This window comes from Sturnira hondurensis, unplaced genomic scaffold (assembly GCF_014824575.4).
Source record: "Sturnira hondurensis isolate 20B ecotype Veracruz unplaced genomic scaffold, ASM1482457v3 Scaffold0009733, whole genome shotgun sequence".
Classification (NCBI taxonomy): domain Eukaryota; kingdom Metazoa; phylum Chordata; class Mammalia; order Chiroptera; family Phyllostomidae; genus Sturnira; species Sturnira hondurensis.
The window spans coordinates 1,881,271-1,898,197 of NW_028082364.1; the positions used below are offsets into that span (position 1 = coordinate 1,881,271).

At 45.8% G+C, this 16,927-nt stretch overlaps 1 protein-coding gene across 2 annotated transcripts in view; it reads left to right on the top strand.

Annotated features, from left to right (window-relative positions):
• Positions 1-16,927, top strand: part of RANBP17 (RAN binding protein 17) — a 239,136-nt gene that overhangs the window by 166,900 nt on the left and 55,309 nt on the right. For both annotated transcript variants that reach the window (XM_037057757.1, XM_037057758.1), the window contains 3 exons: positions 1,741-1,844; positions 7,561-7,649; positions 15,835-15,942. In XM_037057757.1, the coding sequence (XP_036913652.1) occupies positions 1,741-1,844; positions 7,561-7,649; positions 15,835-15,942 (301 nt within the window). The remainder of the gene's footprint in view (positions 1-1,740; positions 1,845-7,560; positions 7,650-15,834; positions 15,943-16,927) is intronic.

Consider the following 16,927-nt stretch of genomic DNA (forward strand, 5'->3'; position numbering starts at 1 on the left):
GTAGTATTAATGTTATTAGCTGCGTGCCCAAATACTTGCAATTCCAGGCTTCCCGATAAAAATGCTGTGTGTGGCAGAGTCAGACAAAATGCCGTGGGGATCCGAAGGGAAGGGGGGACGCTTGTGGTGGGACCTCAGGGTGTACTTGCAGGGAGCCTGGCTCAGACACTGGGCATGCGATCATTTGACCTGGGCTCTGGCAATGACAGTGGCTTCTAGGCAGCTCTGGCGTTCTCACCAGTTGACAGAGGGCGCGTGTGAGAGGAGTAAGTTGGTCACGGGGCTGACGGACAGAGCGGGGACTGTCACTTGCACCGCCTTCCCCTTCACCTAGGACCCTGACCCTTGTCTAGAACGGCAGACCAGGAGATGCTCGTTGGCCTTTCGACACGTCTTTGTGAACAAAGCTAAGCCTCTGCGTCTGTTGGACTCTAGAAACAAGTTTGTAAGGTTGAAGGGGAAGGAAAAGTCAAACACGGTCAGTGTCAGCCCGGTCAGCCACCCCTTGAGTGCGGGAAGGTCCCCATTCTGCCACTGGTCTTCCGTGTGTGTGGCCTTGACCCTCAGTGTCCTTACCCACAGAGCGGTGCACAGGCTGGTGTTTCTCCAGCAGTTGCATGCATCTGAATCACCTGGGGGGGGGTGGTTCTTAAAATGAACATTGCGAGGCCTCACCCCAGCGTTCCTGATTCCGTAAACCTGGGGTGGACCCTGGGAATCTCCACCTGACGAGTTCCCAGGGGATACTGCTGCTGCTGCTGCTGGGCCAGGGCCAGACTTGGGGAGCCACCGGCCTCTTCTCTGAGAGCTCATTCCCTCTGGGATGCTCTATTTAAAAACTGCAAGCGTAGAAATCAGGCATCCGGACCACATCGTCCCACCTCCAGCTAAGGCAGTTACCTTGAGGAAGTCACTTGACCTTTCTCATGTGCTCGTCATCAGTAAACTGGGCCTCTTGGTTCCCTGTGGCATAGGATGAACGAGCGAATCAACTCTCATTGAAAAGAAACCCATTTTGAAAGAACACCACGTGAATTGTCGGTTGGGCCTACCCGTATGGGAGGTGCAGACTCCGCTTTGGCAGAACCCTCGGGGAAACTGTAGTGTACCTTTAAAGTGAAAAACCAGTGGAAAATGTCTCTTTTTCTCTCTTTTCTATAAAGAAAAGGAAGCTTAGTGCACGAGGAAGGTGCCTGTGGAGAACGTGCTGAAAATCCAAATGACCTGGGAGGGACCTCAGCCTGTTGGGCAGATCGAAGTTTCCCTGCCATCTATTTAACAAATTAATAAAAAGAACATAAATAAAAGAGAATAATAACTTGGAGCTATCTGGGCACCTGAGTCTGTGAGCCCCTTAGGGCCTTGGCACCCAAAGAGAAGGGAGAGAAAAGGCCCTTGTCTCAGAGGCTTTGGAAGTGACTTTTCCTTGGGGCACTAGGGAAGCTCTGGGGGCCCTCAGAGCCGAAGGGCTGAGATGCCCGGGGCATGAGTCTGTGATCCAATAAAGAGCCAGGGGAAAAAATGGCTGGCGAGTCATGTTGCTCTTTCATGTGGTGCAAAAAGAGAAGGCAAAACACCAGAATATTCAATGAGCCAAACCACGAAGTGTGGCCTGGATGCGAACGCCGGCGCCCCCTTCTCAGGCACCCTTCTGAGCCGGCATAACCCACTCGCTGCTGAGGCTCCGGCACACAATAGCAGGCGTTTTAAACCGTGGTGACCCTTTTGTCTTTCCGATAGGCGAAGATGAGGACGAATTTGAGAATTTCATGCTGCCTCTCACGGTCTCTTTTGAAACAGTATTACAGATATTCAACAGCAACTTTAAACAAGAAGACGTAAAGGTGGGTTTGTTTCCACACGTGAGAAAAGACCGTTTTGCTCACTCCCGAGGGGCTAGTGCAGAAAAGGCTGCCGCCCAGTGTGTGTTCTGTGCCCCCTCCCGCTGCGCTCCCAACCGCTCGTGTCTTACACAAATGGACTTGGAGATCAGCGGTGAGTTTGGGTAGTCGGTTTATGATTAGATGACGCAGCTTCGTCTCTTTCTGGCAGCTCATGTCTCTAAAAGAACATTTCTCACGGGTGCACCCCTTTACACACCCCTGCTCCCTCATCTGCCCTGCTCTGTGGTTTCCAACCTGTGTATATGGAAGAACGCACAAACATACACATGCTAAAACACTACATCTCTAAATATTTTTAAACAGGAATTTCTATAAATCAAGACTTTATTAAATGGCTAGGCATATATGTATAAATAGGAGCTGGTCTTGAAGTATTGCATTCTTAAACTGAACAAAGTGATTAGGATAACTGATAGCTAAATAAGGTTTTTATGTGCCTGTGGGAGGCATATTAGGATTGATTTGACAAGTCAGTTCAGCTGTGGCAACAGTCATAATATCTAAGACAACATTATGTTTTATTAGTAAAATCCTTAAGTGTAGCAAGCTGTTTGTGACAAACCAGTCCCATATTTTAATCTGGAGGATGGAGAGCAGAAGGTCTGCTAAGTCAAAAGAGCATCTTCTGAAATCATTAGGTGTCAGGGCCATGTTAAATAGATTGGCACTGATTATTATTTTTTTTAAGAGACCAATAAGTGTACTCTTGAGAATTTAGGCGCCTTTGTTGGTGATACTTGAGTCATATTTTGTCGTTATTTGAAATAAGTTGACCAAAATATAAACCACCATTTTACATGGCTCCTTTTCTCTCTACCAGAAAACAAAAACAAAAGCCAAAAAATAGCAGTCAGAAGCCAAATAGAAAAATGATCACTTCTGACCATTATTTTAGGATAATTCTTCTACCAAAAAATAATTACCAAATACTATGCTTTTTAATTTGAAATAAGGTTTTTGAAATGAGCATTTATCAACGTGTAGTAGTCACAGAATTTTAAAACCAAAGAAGAGGGTAGCGGTTTTCTTTGTGTTTATGGCCTTGCTGAAACTCTTCCCCAGAGTAGTTTCCCTTCAGATGAGCTGTGTGTTTAGGTGTCTCACAAATATCCCTACTGACCAGCCAGATCTTTGCAGCTTTGGGCTGGCTATCGCTGTCCGTGATGCCAAAAAGAAGCGAGGTTGAAAAACACCATGGCTATAAAAATCACACTCGCCTCATCGGAAGATTTCATTAGACTCCAAGCCCGTTTTGATGTGATCCCATCTAGTTTGATGGAGACCCTCTTCCTCGAGTCATTTTTAATGGAGTTCCAGTGATACATCCCCAAACCAGCAAGTTCTTAACGACCCTGGAAAGTGACTGCTTGATTACACTTTAACGGTATTTGCAAATAAAATCACAAGTAATTAAGGGGAAATCTCCAGGCTTTTGAGCAAGTTTGATGCATGATAACTGCCTGATTCAGCTTCATCCAGAGTAATGCTGTGTAGGCAACAGCTACTGAGATCAATAGCAACGTAATGATGGTGGCAGAATTAAGTGAGTAATCTGAGAACTGTGCCTCAGAATGCATGCAGCTGCCACGAACCAGGGCCACACAGTGCACTCCCCGCTTCCGTCCTAAATGTTCATCAAAAGACGCCCTGCAGGAAAATGGAGTTAGATGCTCTTTATTGCTGATCGTGTCTCTTGCCACATTTATCAGGGAAATTGGATTAGCAGTTGGCAGCTGCAGGTAGACAAGATTCTGCAGTGATTAAATATGCAGCTTGGCTGCATTTGTTGTGACAGACCTTTAGTAAATTCTACTGTAAGCACCATCTGTCTAATTTGTGTAAAGGAAACTTGGTGCTCTAAGCTACCAGGGAGGAACTAAATCTGTTGCTTTATCATAAACAAAACTTTTGCACTAAATGCTTTTAAATGTAATTTATTAGGTTAAGGCTATTTTTCTATCATGATGAATAAATAATACATGCAAAAGTGCTTTCAGGTACTTCATTTTGCAAGTACTAAAGATAAAAACGGTTCTGTTTTGTTCCTCAATAAAGTATTTAGTATTCCAAGCCACAGGAGGTGATGCTGGTAAAATATCTCTATGAAAATGCCTCAGGACTGCTATATTCATTTAATTTGCAACCCTTACCAAGATTTTCTAACTCCCTATTTATAGACATTTTTCAAATGCAGATTTCAGGACGAACATAAACATTAAGGACCTGTGTTGCCAAGATGAAATATGGTCGTGAGGGAGGAGATGGTGCGACACTCTTAAATTTATGGCTTTGTTTTCTTACTTAGTCCAAACAGAAATGAAGAGAATGTTGAATTTTTGTCTTGGGCTTTTCTCTTCGAAGTAGAGGGGAAAAAGAAAGAAAATGCTGCGACAGATCCTGGCTCTAAAGCATTCGTTCGAAATACATGTTGTTCCCACGTAATTGTATCCGTAGTAAAATACAGCCCAGTACCCCCCCACCCCCCGCTCATGCATCATCTTTGATTGGACCATGACGTCATCGGTTTTAAGGAAAATGAATGAAAACTTCTCAGAGGAAGAGGAGCAGTTAAATGGGAACCTGCTATCTTTAGTCCCTCCGTATAAACTCCACAATGTTAAATTATTTAAAATCCTTGATTTTCAGCATGCGCACATTAAAAGTTTTCGCACTAAGTGCCAAATGTTGCAAACAGCACTTTAACAGAATGATTTTGCTTTGATCCCTGTAGCAGTTCCTGAATAATTTATCACAGGTTATTGCCTTAATTCTGGAGAGGGATAGAGCAATAAAGGCAGATGAAAACACTCCAGTTGAAACACCTTGGGGCCCGCTCATTCCTCTGACATGGCTCTTTTGTTGGAACTATTTAGAGGTTATTAAGATGTGTCTCCAGAATTAAGAGTTTGCTTTAAGGATGAAGACAGCCATCTTAATTCTAAAGACAAAGCACAATGACCCTTCACCTTCTTTTCCTTTGTTGTTATTATATCGTAGAATTATGAGGATAATATCATAGCTGCCCCCAGTAGTGCCACTACAGTAGGGGGTCTGTCAGGCTTTCCATTAGAAACCCTGTTTTGGGGGTCAGGGTGGAAGGAGCCGCGTCTCGGCTGTTTCCCAGCCCATCCGTCTCACGCCTGGCACACGGACAAGTGTCCGCCGGGCAGCGGATCGCGGCGGGGAGCGGTTTCTCCTCGGGCCGTCCGAAAAGGAACCCGCAGCCTCAGGTACCCCGGGGGCCGCCCCACGCCCCCCAGGGGGCCTCACTGAAAACACAGGCACCGCTCACTCTTCAGACCAGTCAAGTGTTGGCCAGCCAGAGGAGGAAGGCAGCTTGTTCAGATAAACCTCTCTGTGCTATTTTAAATGAGATGGTAAATTGGGGCTCCTTCCCCCACCCCCACCCCCGCCACGTTTCAGCCAGATCGCCTGTCCCTCTCTGAGGTGGCTCAGTAGCTGGTTGAGCTCCCAGTGAGCAGTTTCCCTTTCTCGTCCCAGCACTGGGGATGTTTCGACTCTCGAGAAAATCCTCCCTTCCCGCTGTTTGAGTTTCTGGCTAGCTGGTCAGAGTCCTCTCGCTGCTTTGAGATGGGAGACACTGTGTGAGCACAGGAAATCTGCTTCTTACATGACCACCACACTTTCCTGCTCAGCCATGTCTACTGAAAACATACATTTAATTATTATTTCTTAATGCTTACTCTGCTCTATAGTGACATTTTCTAAAATTAAACATTTGGTAGATTTTCATAGATGTGAGTCAACTAGAGCTTGTCAATTAACTTGGCATCTTTTAAAGGAGAAAAATGTTTAATGGAATAAATGTTAACATTTCTGTGTAATGAGAATGGTCTGAAATATTTGAAGGATCCTTTGCACTAGGTACAAAGAAAGTTGCCTCTTGGTTCCTATTGACTAATCCAGAGTGGAATGGTGGGGGCCACTTAAACATGGGAGTGTAAGGTTGTTCGGAGAGTAGCTTGTAACCTGTAAGCAAACGTAAGAAAAGTAGACCAGAAGGGCCACTTTAATAGAAAGACTGCCGAGCTGCCGAGTCAGAATAGAATTGCTTGAGAAGGCTTCTTAGAAGACCTGCTCTGTCCTGGAGGCTGCTCTGAGAAAGAGGGGAACAGGTGCTGGGGGGGTGAAAGCAGGTTAAATAAAAGGCAAAACGTTTTTTTAAAAAAATAGCAGGTCACGTGAGAGAACTGTAGAGGCAGCTAGCCGATTACAGAGAAGCAAGGACTGGCGAGATAGGAGAGAAAAAAAGAATGAGTCACGTGGTGAAGCAGAAACAGGTATCCAGGGTTTGCAGATTCAGAAAATCACATAACCATCACTCTGTAAACAGTTAGCATCAAAACTGAGCGTTTTTATAAACAGCTTCCAGTGGTAACGAGTCACCTCGCAGGTGGGTGGCGGAAGGATCGGGAGTTCAGACACCCCGACAGAGAAACTTATTTGGTGCTTGGAAGTGTTAGTCAGCCATGAAGCTGGGGGTCGTGATTCACTTCCAAGTCCTTCGTGATCATTCAAACACCTTCCTAAAGAGGCTTTCCTTTATTACCAGAGGGTGAGGATGAGGAACAAGGAGATCTGGTCAGATGGGAAGTTCAGAAGCCGTGTTCCGGCAGACCGTCCTAGTGAAACAGTATCTTCAGAAATCGCAGTGGCGTCTCTCAATTATCTCGCCCCCTTGTTCTGCAATTATGTTTATTCGCGCTCTTTGTTCTGACATTCCAGCATCTGTTCATGGGTTTTATTTTTCTCTTCCCAGGCATCCTCCTAAGGAGAGCTTAATTAAGCATCCAGAGTATAAGTCAGAGCTCTTTAATTTTAGAGCCCCCTTTTTATTTTTCTAAAACTAAATGTTTGTGGAGCATTTAGTATGTATCAGGCTCTTGTTCAGCATTTTTACATAAATTTATTAAATGTATTCTTCACAATGCCTCTCTGAAAGAGGTATTATTGGCCCCTTTTATGGATGGGAAAAACCGAGACTGATAAATTGCTTTGCTTTAAGACTTACAATTAAAAAGTAAGCTGGAGTTTGATACTCAGTCTTCTGGCATTGAATATAGAATCTCTTCCTTACACCTTCTCCTTTTGTTTTTGTTTTTGTGTTTGTTTTTGCTTGGGGACTACGAATGCCTTAAGTAGGCACCAATAGGTCACCTGGACAGTTTTATTTCGTCCTAAGTTACTCAGGATTTTTCTTAGAGATCTTTTAAATGCCAGTATGCTTCCACAATAGACTTCAGAGTGCGTAGTAGGACTGATCCCATGCAAGCCAGCGTTGTTAAGACCTGCTCTCATTAATGTCTAGGTTGTGTGCATTTCTGTCTTGTGGAATCACCAGTCCTTTTATTCCAATTTTGACTTTATTTGGAAACAAAATATATTAAGAATCTACATGTTCCCACACTACTAGAATTATGACTTAGCTCAATTTATAAGGATCAAAGTCGAGTTGGTCAGCAGATATGTGGTCTGTTTGGTTAAAGGGTCTATAGTTTTCTATAGAAAAGGATCTGAGCGAGACATTGTAGCTAATGAATCAAAATCAGATATGTGGTCATTATTGCCTGATTATTACTCCATCTGCTCTGTGCTAACGTGAAAATCAATTACTGTGTCTCTTCCCCACTGACAGCGTATGTTGATCGGGCTGGCAAGAGACCTTCGAGGGATTGCCTTCGCGCTGAACACAAAGACCAGCTACACCATGCTGTTCGACTGGATGTATCCTTATTACACTGTGACAGTACCCACCCTGTGCACAGAGGGATGCCGGGCCCCTCGCTCTCGTTTAATAGTACGGCACAGTGGGGAAGAGGAAACAAAGCTAAATGAACTAATGTGTAATCAGCTAAAAATTACAGCACAGCGGCCCTGGTGCAGCTACCGGAGCACCGCATTTGGAGACCCGGCTCAGAGAGGTCACTTTCTCGGTGCCGTTAAACATTGACAACTTAAAAATCACGTCCCCAAATGAGTGTTTGTGTCAGGGTCGGGAGGTAATCGGGCTAACATCTTTGACTCGGGACCAACAAACTCTAGCGTTTGGTGTTTTGAGGTGGTTTGAATTTCTCCTCCATCTTAATTAGCAGGACCGAGAAGGTCACTTTATCTCTTGGAGGCTTAATTCATCGTGCTCCAGTTTTTCATCATCATGAAAATATCCGTGGATGTGGAAAGGGGGGAACGAGTGGTCAGGACTTTTCATTTGTTGTACAAGTCTACCTTTGCCGAGGCTTAGTACAGACAGCAAAACAAACGAACAGACATCTCCCATGGGAATGTCTCACCACGTAAGAGTGAAAAGAACTTGGATTGGGGGGTCAGAAATCCCAGCTCTTCTCTATCACGTGAGCCCTGGCAAGTCATTTACCCCCTCAGAGTCTAGGTTTCCTCGTCTGAACACGGAGACATCCAGTGTCATGGCTTATTGTGACCATTAAACTAGGTGACTTTGTGTAAGGTCTGAAACGTGTTTGATGGTCTTAAATGGTTGTTATTAATACTGCTTTCATAGTATGATATGAATCTTCTTTGGTCTTAATAGGAAGTGACAACTTACACAAGTCATATAGGTGTGATGTAAACTTTTCATGCCTTTATACATGAAACCATCAGAGCACGTAAGAAAAATTCTAAGGCTTTAAAGCTCTTTCAGTTTTTAGTTGTACTGTTTCTCAGTTGCTCCTTTCAAACCCTTCTTACCCAAACTTCCCCCGTAAATTGTAAAAGAAACTTTTTTAAGGCAGTCTGCAACAGTTATGGCCAAAAAAATAACTAACTAGGAACCTGGCATGTTTTAGAGCGAGCGTTATATATTTTTCTTTAATTTTTAACATTAATTTGAATACTGACTTACATTTTACTATTAAATCCACTTCATCAAATTTATGTGCCCAGATTAGGGTCAGAGCCCTGGCCGGTGTGGTTCAGTGGAGTGAGCACCAGCCTGTGAACCGAAAGGTTGCTGGTTCGATTCCTGGTCAGGGCACATGTTTGGGTTGTGGGCCAGGTCCCCAGTTGGGAGCCTGAGAGAGGCAACTGATTGATGTTGCCGCTCCCTCTCCTTCTCCCTCTCTTCTCCTCTCTCTAAAAAGAAATTTAAAAAATATTTTTTAAAAAAAGAAGGGTTAAAGATGATGTTTCGTGTCATTGAGGAATCACATGTGTCTTTAGATCACCAAAGTGCATTTCCAGAGATGATGGATTTCAATGTGCAAAGTCATTCAACAATTGTAAATGATAAACTGGAATTACATAGGGCCCTTTTATTTCTCTAAAAAGAAGTAGCTCGTGAAGTAAGGCGTTCATTTCTTTGAGAAGGCATAAAAGCCTACTTTGGGCACCTTAATATTGGCAGTGACCTTGAAACCAAGCTGTGACTCTCGGATGCCCAGCAGTTGATGTTTCGTGTCTTCCTCCACGGACGCAACCAAGAGTCAAGGCCAGAGCCTTCTCCCTCAGCGTTAAAGAATAGAAATGTCTTCCTTAATTGGCACTGCCTGAAATTCATAGGATATATTGCGATTTAAGTTTTTAATTAAGGCTGTTTTCCATTCCCTGGCTTCAGCTCCTTCTTCTTGGCACCTATGTAAAGTGAAACTTTTGTCCAGCAGATGGCAGAAAAGAGCAAACAAAAACCTCGGGACCGTGTTCTGCTGTGAACCAGAGGCCATTGTCTCCTCCACCTGCCTGACCCTGGAGGTTGGTGCTTTAGGGTCAGGGGCGCAGGGCCAGGTGTCTCCTAGGCAGGAAGTTGGGTTAGATCGCTAAACGGGTGGCGTGGTCCGGTCCTCGCTTATAATAATTGAGTTTCAGTAGCAAATCAGCTTCCTTGGGAGAAGGCCAAAGGCTTTTCATAATTGTATTGACAACAAAATGAATATGATAAATGGTGTTCATTCAGTGGAGACAAGATTTATAGTTTTCCTTTGGGCCAGGGATGAAGAGCAAATATTTATAATAATAGTAAAATTTGTTTAAAAGTTACATGATTTGATCATTCAAAAAGCTTTATTAAAATATTTCGAAATACTTTAAGCAGTTTCAGGTGATAAAGTACAGATCCTTTCAAAGTATTCTGGTGATGTAAAAATGAATAAGTATATGATTAAAAAAACATGGATATGAAAGTCATTTATTCTTCCTGAAATATTGATGTGTCAAAACGTCAGTGGTGATTCCCACATTACTGCTGGGGAAAGTTTATTTGCCTTTTATCCACATAACGGTGCATCCTTTAATTTGTTAGACCGTCCCTGGCATGCAGAAGAGACATGCTGTAAGAGCATGTGTCGTCTTAGAGTCAAAATGCATTTTATTTACGGTGATTATTTGACAAAATGCTATTTTAGTGGTTAGCTATTTAATTCAAAAACATTTCTATAAATACTGACTGCATTAACTGCTACACAAACTACATTGCTCATCACTCTGTCCTTCCAAAACCAAATTGCCTGAAACTGCACAGCAACCGTGTTGATGAATTGTTCCCCTCCTGGAGAACTGAAGAAGAATCACTGATACACTATTTGCTCCTGTAGTGGGAACGCAACCATATAACAGCACCTTATCTCACAGTGTATTAAGTCACCTTGTTTAAACTTTCCGCAGATTCATATTTAGACTGAAGTGTCAAAAATCCAGAGGGAAATTGAAAAAAAAACCTGGAAGAATGTGTACGATGCTAGTTCTAGCTGGTGTTTTAATTGTCATAGTCTGACCTTGAGGTCCACTGTTTTCCCATCAATCAGTTCTGATTATTAATATGCATCAAAACCTACAGAGATAAGGCGAGACACCAAGCTTGGTAGACGAGCATACACTCTGGGGTAGGGTCGTCTTAGACTCCATTCTCGTTTCACCACGAAACATCTCGGGAGGTCCTGGGTGGGCCGCTCAGTGTCTCAGAGCCACAGGGTCCTGTTCTGTAGAACAGGGCTGATAGTACCTGTCTAAGGGGATGTTGTAAAGTGGGTGCACTGACGTACGGAAGGGGCCTGGTACAGGGTCTGGCTCAAGGTGAACGCTCTGCCGCAGTCCTTCTAGCTCTGTGCGTGCCAGTGGGGAGGCACGGGAGTCCGTTCATTCACTTACCGGTGGGTTTGCTGAGGGCCGTGCCAGGGGTTATGAAGGATGGAGATCACTTCAGATCAAACCCTACCCAAAATGAGCTTACGGCTTATGATAGATCGGCCTGGTTAGATACCTGCATACATGACTATAATAAAATATAAAAGGGGATACGTGCCTTAAAGATGCAAATGGAGTGATTGCGTTTAGCTGGGAAATCAGCGAAGGCTCCTTAAAGGTGAAGGTTTTTTTGTTTTTATCTCATCGAGTACGTAGAGCTGGACCATTGGACCTGCAGACTCAGACCGTTTCCGGTGGCCGAACGAAGCGCAGTCTCAGGGAGGGGACCAGTGGGGACGACGTTTGTTGCAGGGGCCACTTCCTTCCTGGGCGGAAATGCAGGCTGTCTGGGCCCCTCGCTGTCGGGCTGAGGAATGTAGACCCTTACTCCACCGACGGTACAAAGCAGTTGACTGTTTGGGTTGCCTAAGAAAATCAGAATTCAGTTTTAAGAACGAAATAATGAGTATGTTGGACAGACTGCTACAGGGAAGGAAGTAAGCCTGGAAAATCGGTTCTACAAGCTTTTTTTCTTTTCTGAGTGCTCGGTGCCAGGCACGAGGAATGAATAAAAGGATTGCTCTTTACAAGAATGAACACAACTGATTGCTCTTTCGAAGCTCACAATCTACTGGATATAACAAGTCACTAATCAACAGTCAGTGCGTTCTAACAAAAATGCACGGAAAAGACCACGTGGACGTGTGAGAGGAAGAGATTGGCACGAAGAGGAGGCTTCCCAGGGACGTGGGCGTTGGCCAGGCAGCAGGGAGAGGACAGGCTCCCAGCGGCGGCGTGCGCCTCCACGAACAGAGAGGTTCACATGCGCACGCAGGGGCCGCAGAGTAAGCTCGGAAGTGGCAGGCTCTTCCTGCGCCCGCATCCTCACACCTCACCTCCCCACCGTTTTAGCAGAAACTCTTGTTGTTGTCTTCTAGTGTATTGCGATGCTTTCTCTGTTGTGAAACNCGAACGAAGCGCAGTCTCAGGGAGGGGACCAGTGGGGACGACGTTTGTTGCAGGGGCCACTTCCTTCCTGGGCGGAAATGCAGGCTGTCTGGGCCCCTCGAGTGTCAGGCTGAGGAATGTAGACCCTTACTCCACCGACGGTACAAAGCAGTTGACTGTTTGGGTTGCCTAAGAAAATCAGAATTCAGTTTTAAGAACGAAATAATGAGTATGTTGGACAGACTGCAACAGGGAAGGACGTAAGCCTGGAAAATCGGTTCTGCAAGCTTTTTTTCTTTTCTGAGTGCTCGGTGCCAGGCACGAGGAATGAATAAAAGGATTGCTCTTTACAAGAATGAACACAACTGATTGCTCTTTCGAAGCTCACAATCTAGTGGATATAACAAGTCACTAATCAACAGTCAGTGCGTTCTAACAAAAATGCACGGAAAAAAACCACGTGGACGTGTGAGAGGAAGAGATTGGCACAAAGAGGGAGCTTCCCAGGGACGTGGGCGTTGGCCAGGCAGCAGGGAGAGGACAGGCTCCCGGCGGCGGCGTGCGCCTCCACGAGCAGAGAGGTTCACATGCGCAGGCAGGGGCCGCAGAGTAAGCTCAGAAGTGGCAGGCTCTTCCTGCGCCCGCATCCTCACACCTCACCTCCCGACCGTTTTAGCAGAAACTCTTGTTGTTTTCTAGTGTATTGTGATGCTTTCTCTGTTGTGAAACTCCAGAGGGAGAGAATTACGACTTTACTCACTTCTTTTTGCGGGGGTGCTGGGGGGTCAGCACATAGTATAGTAAAGTACTAATAACTACTGGATGGGTGGGTGGGTAGACGGGTGGGTGGGTGGATGTTGTCAAGAAGCAAGTCTCACATACTCTTCAATTTTCTTCATATTGGGCATCTTACACAGTAACATCGCATCTGTGGTTTGTTGACTCATCCGACGCAGACCTTGGGGATTCATTGAGAAGATCTAAGTGAAGGCGGTTAGATTCGTACCCCTCCCACCTAAGGGCCACTGCAGCCTCCCTCCTGTCCCTGTATGCACAGGGCTCAAAAGCCCGTGGGAAAATCGAGGGTGGGTTCTGCTCCTCGCCCTGTGATGTAAGTCTGGCTTTCTCTCTCTGAAGCCTTTTGACCTCCCTGCTGGGTAGCTCCCTGCTCTGTTCTCCACTGTCCCTCATTTTCTCTGTGGCAGTCACCTCTGTCAGGAGCATATGAGAACAGCTCTCACCCCACGCAGGAAAGGGAGCACCCCCACATGTCCCCAGCTGTATCTCCTAGTGACTGCACTGTGCTCTGAAAAATAGGATGCCCTAATGCCTGTGGAGTGCCTAGCACAGGGGCCTTAGATTCTGGCATTTCGGTCTTCCCAATTTTCCAATGAGCCTTCCAGGTGCTTTCTCACTGGTGGTCACTGAGTGTGTGTGTGCTCGTGAGGCCTCTCGGCGGAATATATTCTCACCCTTGCTCCTCTGGCGCTGCCTCGGGATTTTGCTGCTCAGAGCATCCCTGCTACATGCCCGCCATCCAGACTTGAGCACGAATTGCCCAGGAATGAAAGCCGTGGCTGGCTTATCTCTAGATCCCTGGCCCCCCGCATAGTACCTGGCACACAGTTATCTACCATCGATGAGAGCTAACAAATTTTCTAGCTGATAGGAAAGAGTAGTGAGTTATGCAACAACAGCCAACCTAGAGTTAATAATCAAGTTCATTGACTGTAGTTTTTCCGTTCTTATTCAACTGAAATTTCACACTCACGTACACACTCGCCTCCTACCTCCCTTTTCCGCCTTGTTGTCCTTTGTACTACTTTCCTAACCTATTGCATATCTAGTTTGTTTATTTTCTGTCTGATTAGAATATAAAGTCTGTGAGGGCAGTGATTTTTTTAAGGTTTGGTTCACTGGCGTCTGCAGAGAGGCCAAAACAGTGAGCACAGTCGTGGAACAGGGCTTCAGTAAATACTTAGGTAAATTGTTTCACTGTAAGCAAATGCCACCTTGAACATGGTGTATCTTAGGGAGATAAAAATATTGCTTTTTGTACTTGCAAGGAGCACGCCACTCTTAACACTAGTAGCGGGCTTATTTTCATTGAATGTTGTTTCCTGAAGCCTCAGAGTAAAATACACAGTTTAAACAAATGAAACAGGTAGTTCTATGCAAATGCGTTATGCCTCATTTTGAGGGTGCCGAGTTTACGGCAACAAATCCTTGCTGAAGTCTACTCCACGCCAGGCCCATGTGCACAGGGAGCACCTAGGCCCCCGCCCTCCAGAAGCGTGTCCTGTGACAGATAAAGCGCTGTCCCAGTGATAGACGTGCTACCATGGTCATACACGGGCGACACACCTCACCCCGTGCTCTGTGTGTGCAGGGGTGAGGGGGCAGGGGCCGTAGAGGCCTCTTAGGATAATTGACATCTATCTTGAAATCTGGGGGACAAATCGGAATTAGCAGGCTCGTGGTAGGGGAGCGCAGGTTGACCCGGCCCTTCCAAAACTCACTCTCTGACGGGCAGGCGGAGAACACAAGCAAAACCGACCCTGATAAGCTGTGTTAGCAGAGATGCGCTGCCCGGGTGCTCTGGGCATGGGTGAGGAGAGGTTGGTGCCTTCTGACCAGAGAGAGCGAGTCTCCTCGTCCCAGGGGAGGTGACGCTTGAGCTGGGCATCGAAGATGGGAGTGGGTCAGGCAGAGGAGGCAGCACATGAAGGAAGGGAGACGAGAGGGTCGGCCACGGGGTGTGCGGGGACGGTGAGAATGGCTGGACCTCGGTGGGCCGGGAGTGCTGAGATGGCCTCTGTGCTCGGCTAAGGAGTTGCACGTTCGTTCCAAGAGCAGGAAGGGGAATGGGGACCTTTTTCATCAAGGAGGTCTCCACCACACCCCACGGAACACCGTGAAAAGGTTCGGTTCAGCACTTGGTCTGCAGCAAAAAGGCCAGTACATCGGAAAGCGTCGGAGAGAGAGAGAGACTTGGGTTTTAGGAAAAGAGCCAGGAAGTGAAGGTAGCCACACAGTGAGTTTTTCCCGCTGCAGTTTTTGGCCTCACCTTAACCTTCCTGTGCCCATGTGACAAAGAGGGGGCTGGTTGTGGGCTAAAGGGCCAGTGGAGCAGAGTCCCTGTTGTGGGTTCTGATGGTCTGGGCCGTTGACTCATGGAGGCGCACGCTCCTTGCTATTGATGTTTCTCCCTGGTGTGTGTACACGGGACCACCTGGTAGCCACACTGAGTAGCTTAAAAGTTACCCAAAGGTGTTCTTCGAGTTAACATCCCCGATGTTCTTTAGTTTCGGTGGTCCAAGCAGAACAAGTCAACAACTCGAAAAGAAAAGAATGCATGTAATTTCTAAGCTGGGAGATGGGTACATGTGGTTGGTTGTACTATTTCCCTCTACTTTTATGTATTTTTAAAATTTCAGAATGAGCAACATTATTTCTTAAATAGTTTGATGCCCAAGAAAGCCTGGTACGAATAACAATTAAAATATGTTTTTATCCTCATTCACAAAATTTTTTTTTCTACATTATTAAGCATAATTCTTGAAATGTGTTACTTGTATGATACTCTGTATTTTATTTATAGAGTTTGCCAAGAATAAAGCAAGGTCACATGTGGGATATGTTACAAATAAGAGCAAATCATTTGCAGTCTCAAAAACATAGCTGCCCAGGTTACGGAGAGTGATTTATAAGACTGCCATTGTATATGAAACACAGAACAAATGCGGATTCCTTTTTTTTCTTCTTAAGCAACACTTTCAAGAGCAATACTTCTCGTGACCCTTAAATTCTTTAACAGGCTTCATAAAAGGTACCCTACCTATCTTCCCCTTCTTCAGAGGGCGGTGGGGCGGTGGTACGGAGAGCCAGCGTGTACCACGCCCATCTTAAAACTCATGGCAGAACTGATGCAGAACAGGTAAGGGGTGCGATGGGGAGGGAATACGGTCCATTTGGCGGCCGTCTGCGGAGATCGGAGTGTATTTACTGCTTTACGTGTGGGTAATCAAGACTTAGCTCGAACCCAGGGGCCGAAACAAGATGATCGGGGGTGGCAATAGAATTTCAGGCGTAGACTTAGTCCTTCTGGGAGGAAGAACACAGTGTGCTGTGGCGTGTACGGGAGCTGGAGAAGGCAGAAGGCTACAGCCACCCTCAAAATAATCAAAGGCACGATGTGGAGCAAGGGCAGCTAGTTCAGCTGTTTCGCTGCTTGCCTGCAACGCTGTAGAACTTAAAAGCGGGAAAGAAGTCTAGAGTCGTGGGAGTGTGGGTGCTTCCTTTTATGGGTGAGGGAACAGAGGCCCAGAGCAGGCCAGGGCCAGTTTGTCTGAGGAGCCCTGGGAATAGCCCTGCTTTGACTTCCAACTAATCTTCCTTCCTCCGCGCCAGGGTGCATGGTCGGTGGATGATTTATGCACTCGGAATTGTTATTTCAATAGCAACCGCAACGCTTCCCAGGAATTGCCTGGTTGACCTTCTAATTTGCATAGACCAGCAGAGATCCAATAACTCTGCACATAAATATTAACAAAGATGTGGCCAAAAGAGAAAAACTGCAGTAAGCTAATTGGTTTACCTCTTTAAAAGAATGTCATTGTGCGTGAGGCTCAGCACCAAATTACCTGTCACTTTGCCCGCCAGTCTCATCAGTTCCTCTCTGTGAACTGCTGGCTGGCGGGAGGCACTCGGGCAGGAGTCTGGGTCTCAGCTCCAGCGTTTGCTCTGGTGCTGCGTTTCTCTGGCACGAGTTTGAAACTTTTAAGGCAAGAGGTGGGAAAACACCTGGCACATAAGTAACTGTGAGTGTTATTCTTTTGAAAGCTGTTAGTTTTTTCTTAGCCATTTTCATAGGTCGCTTAAGGGAAGGGATACCCTTTCTTGGGTATCACTTTCATAGGGAA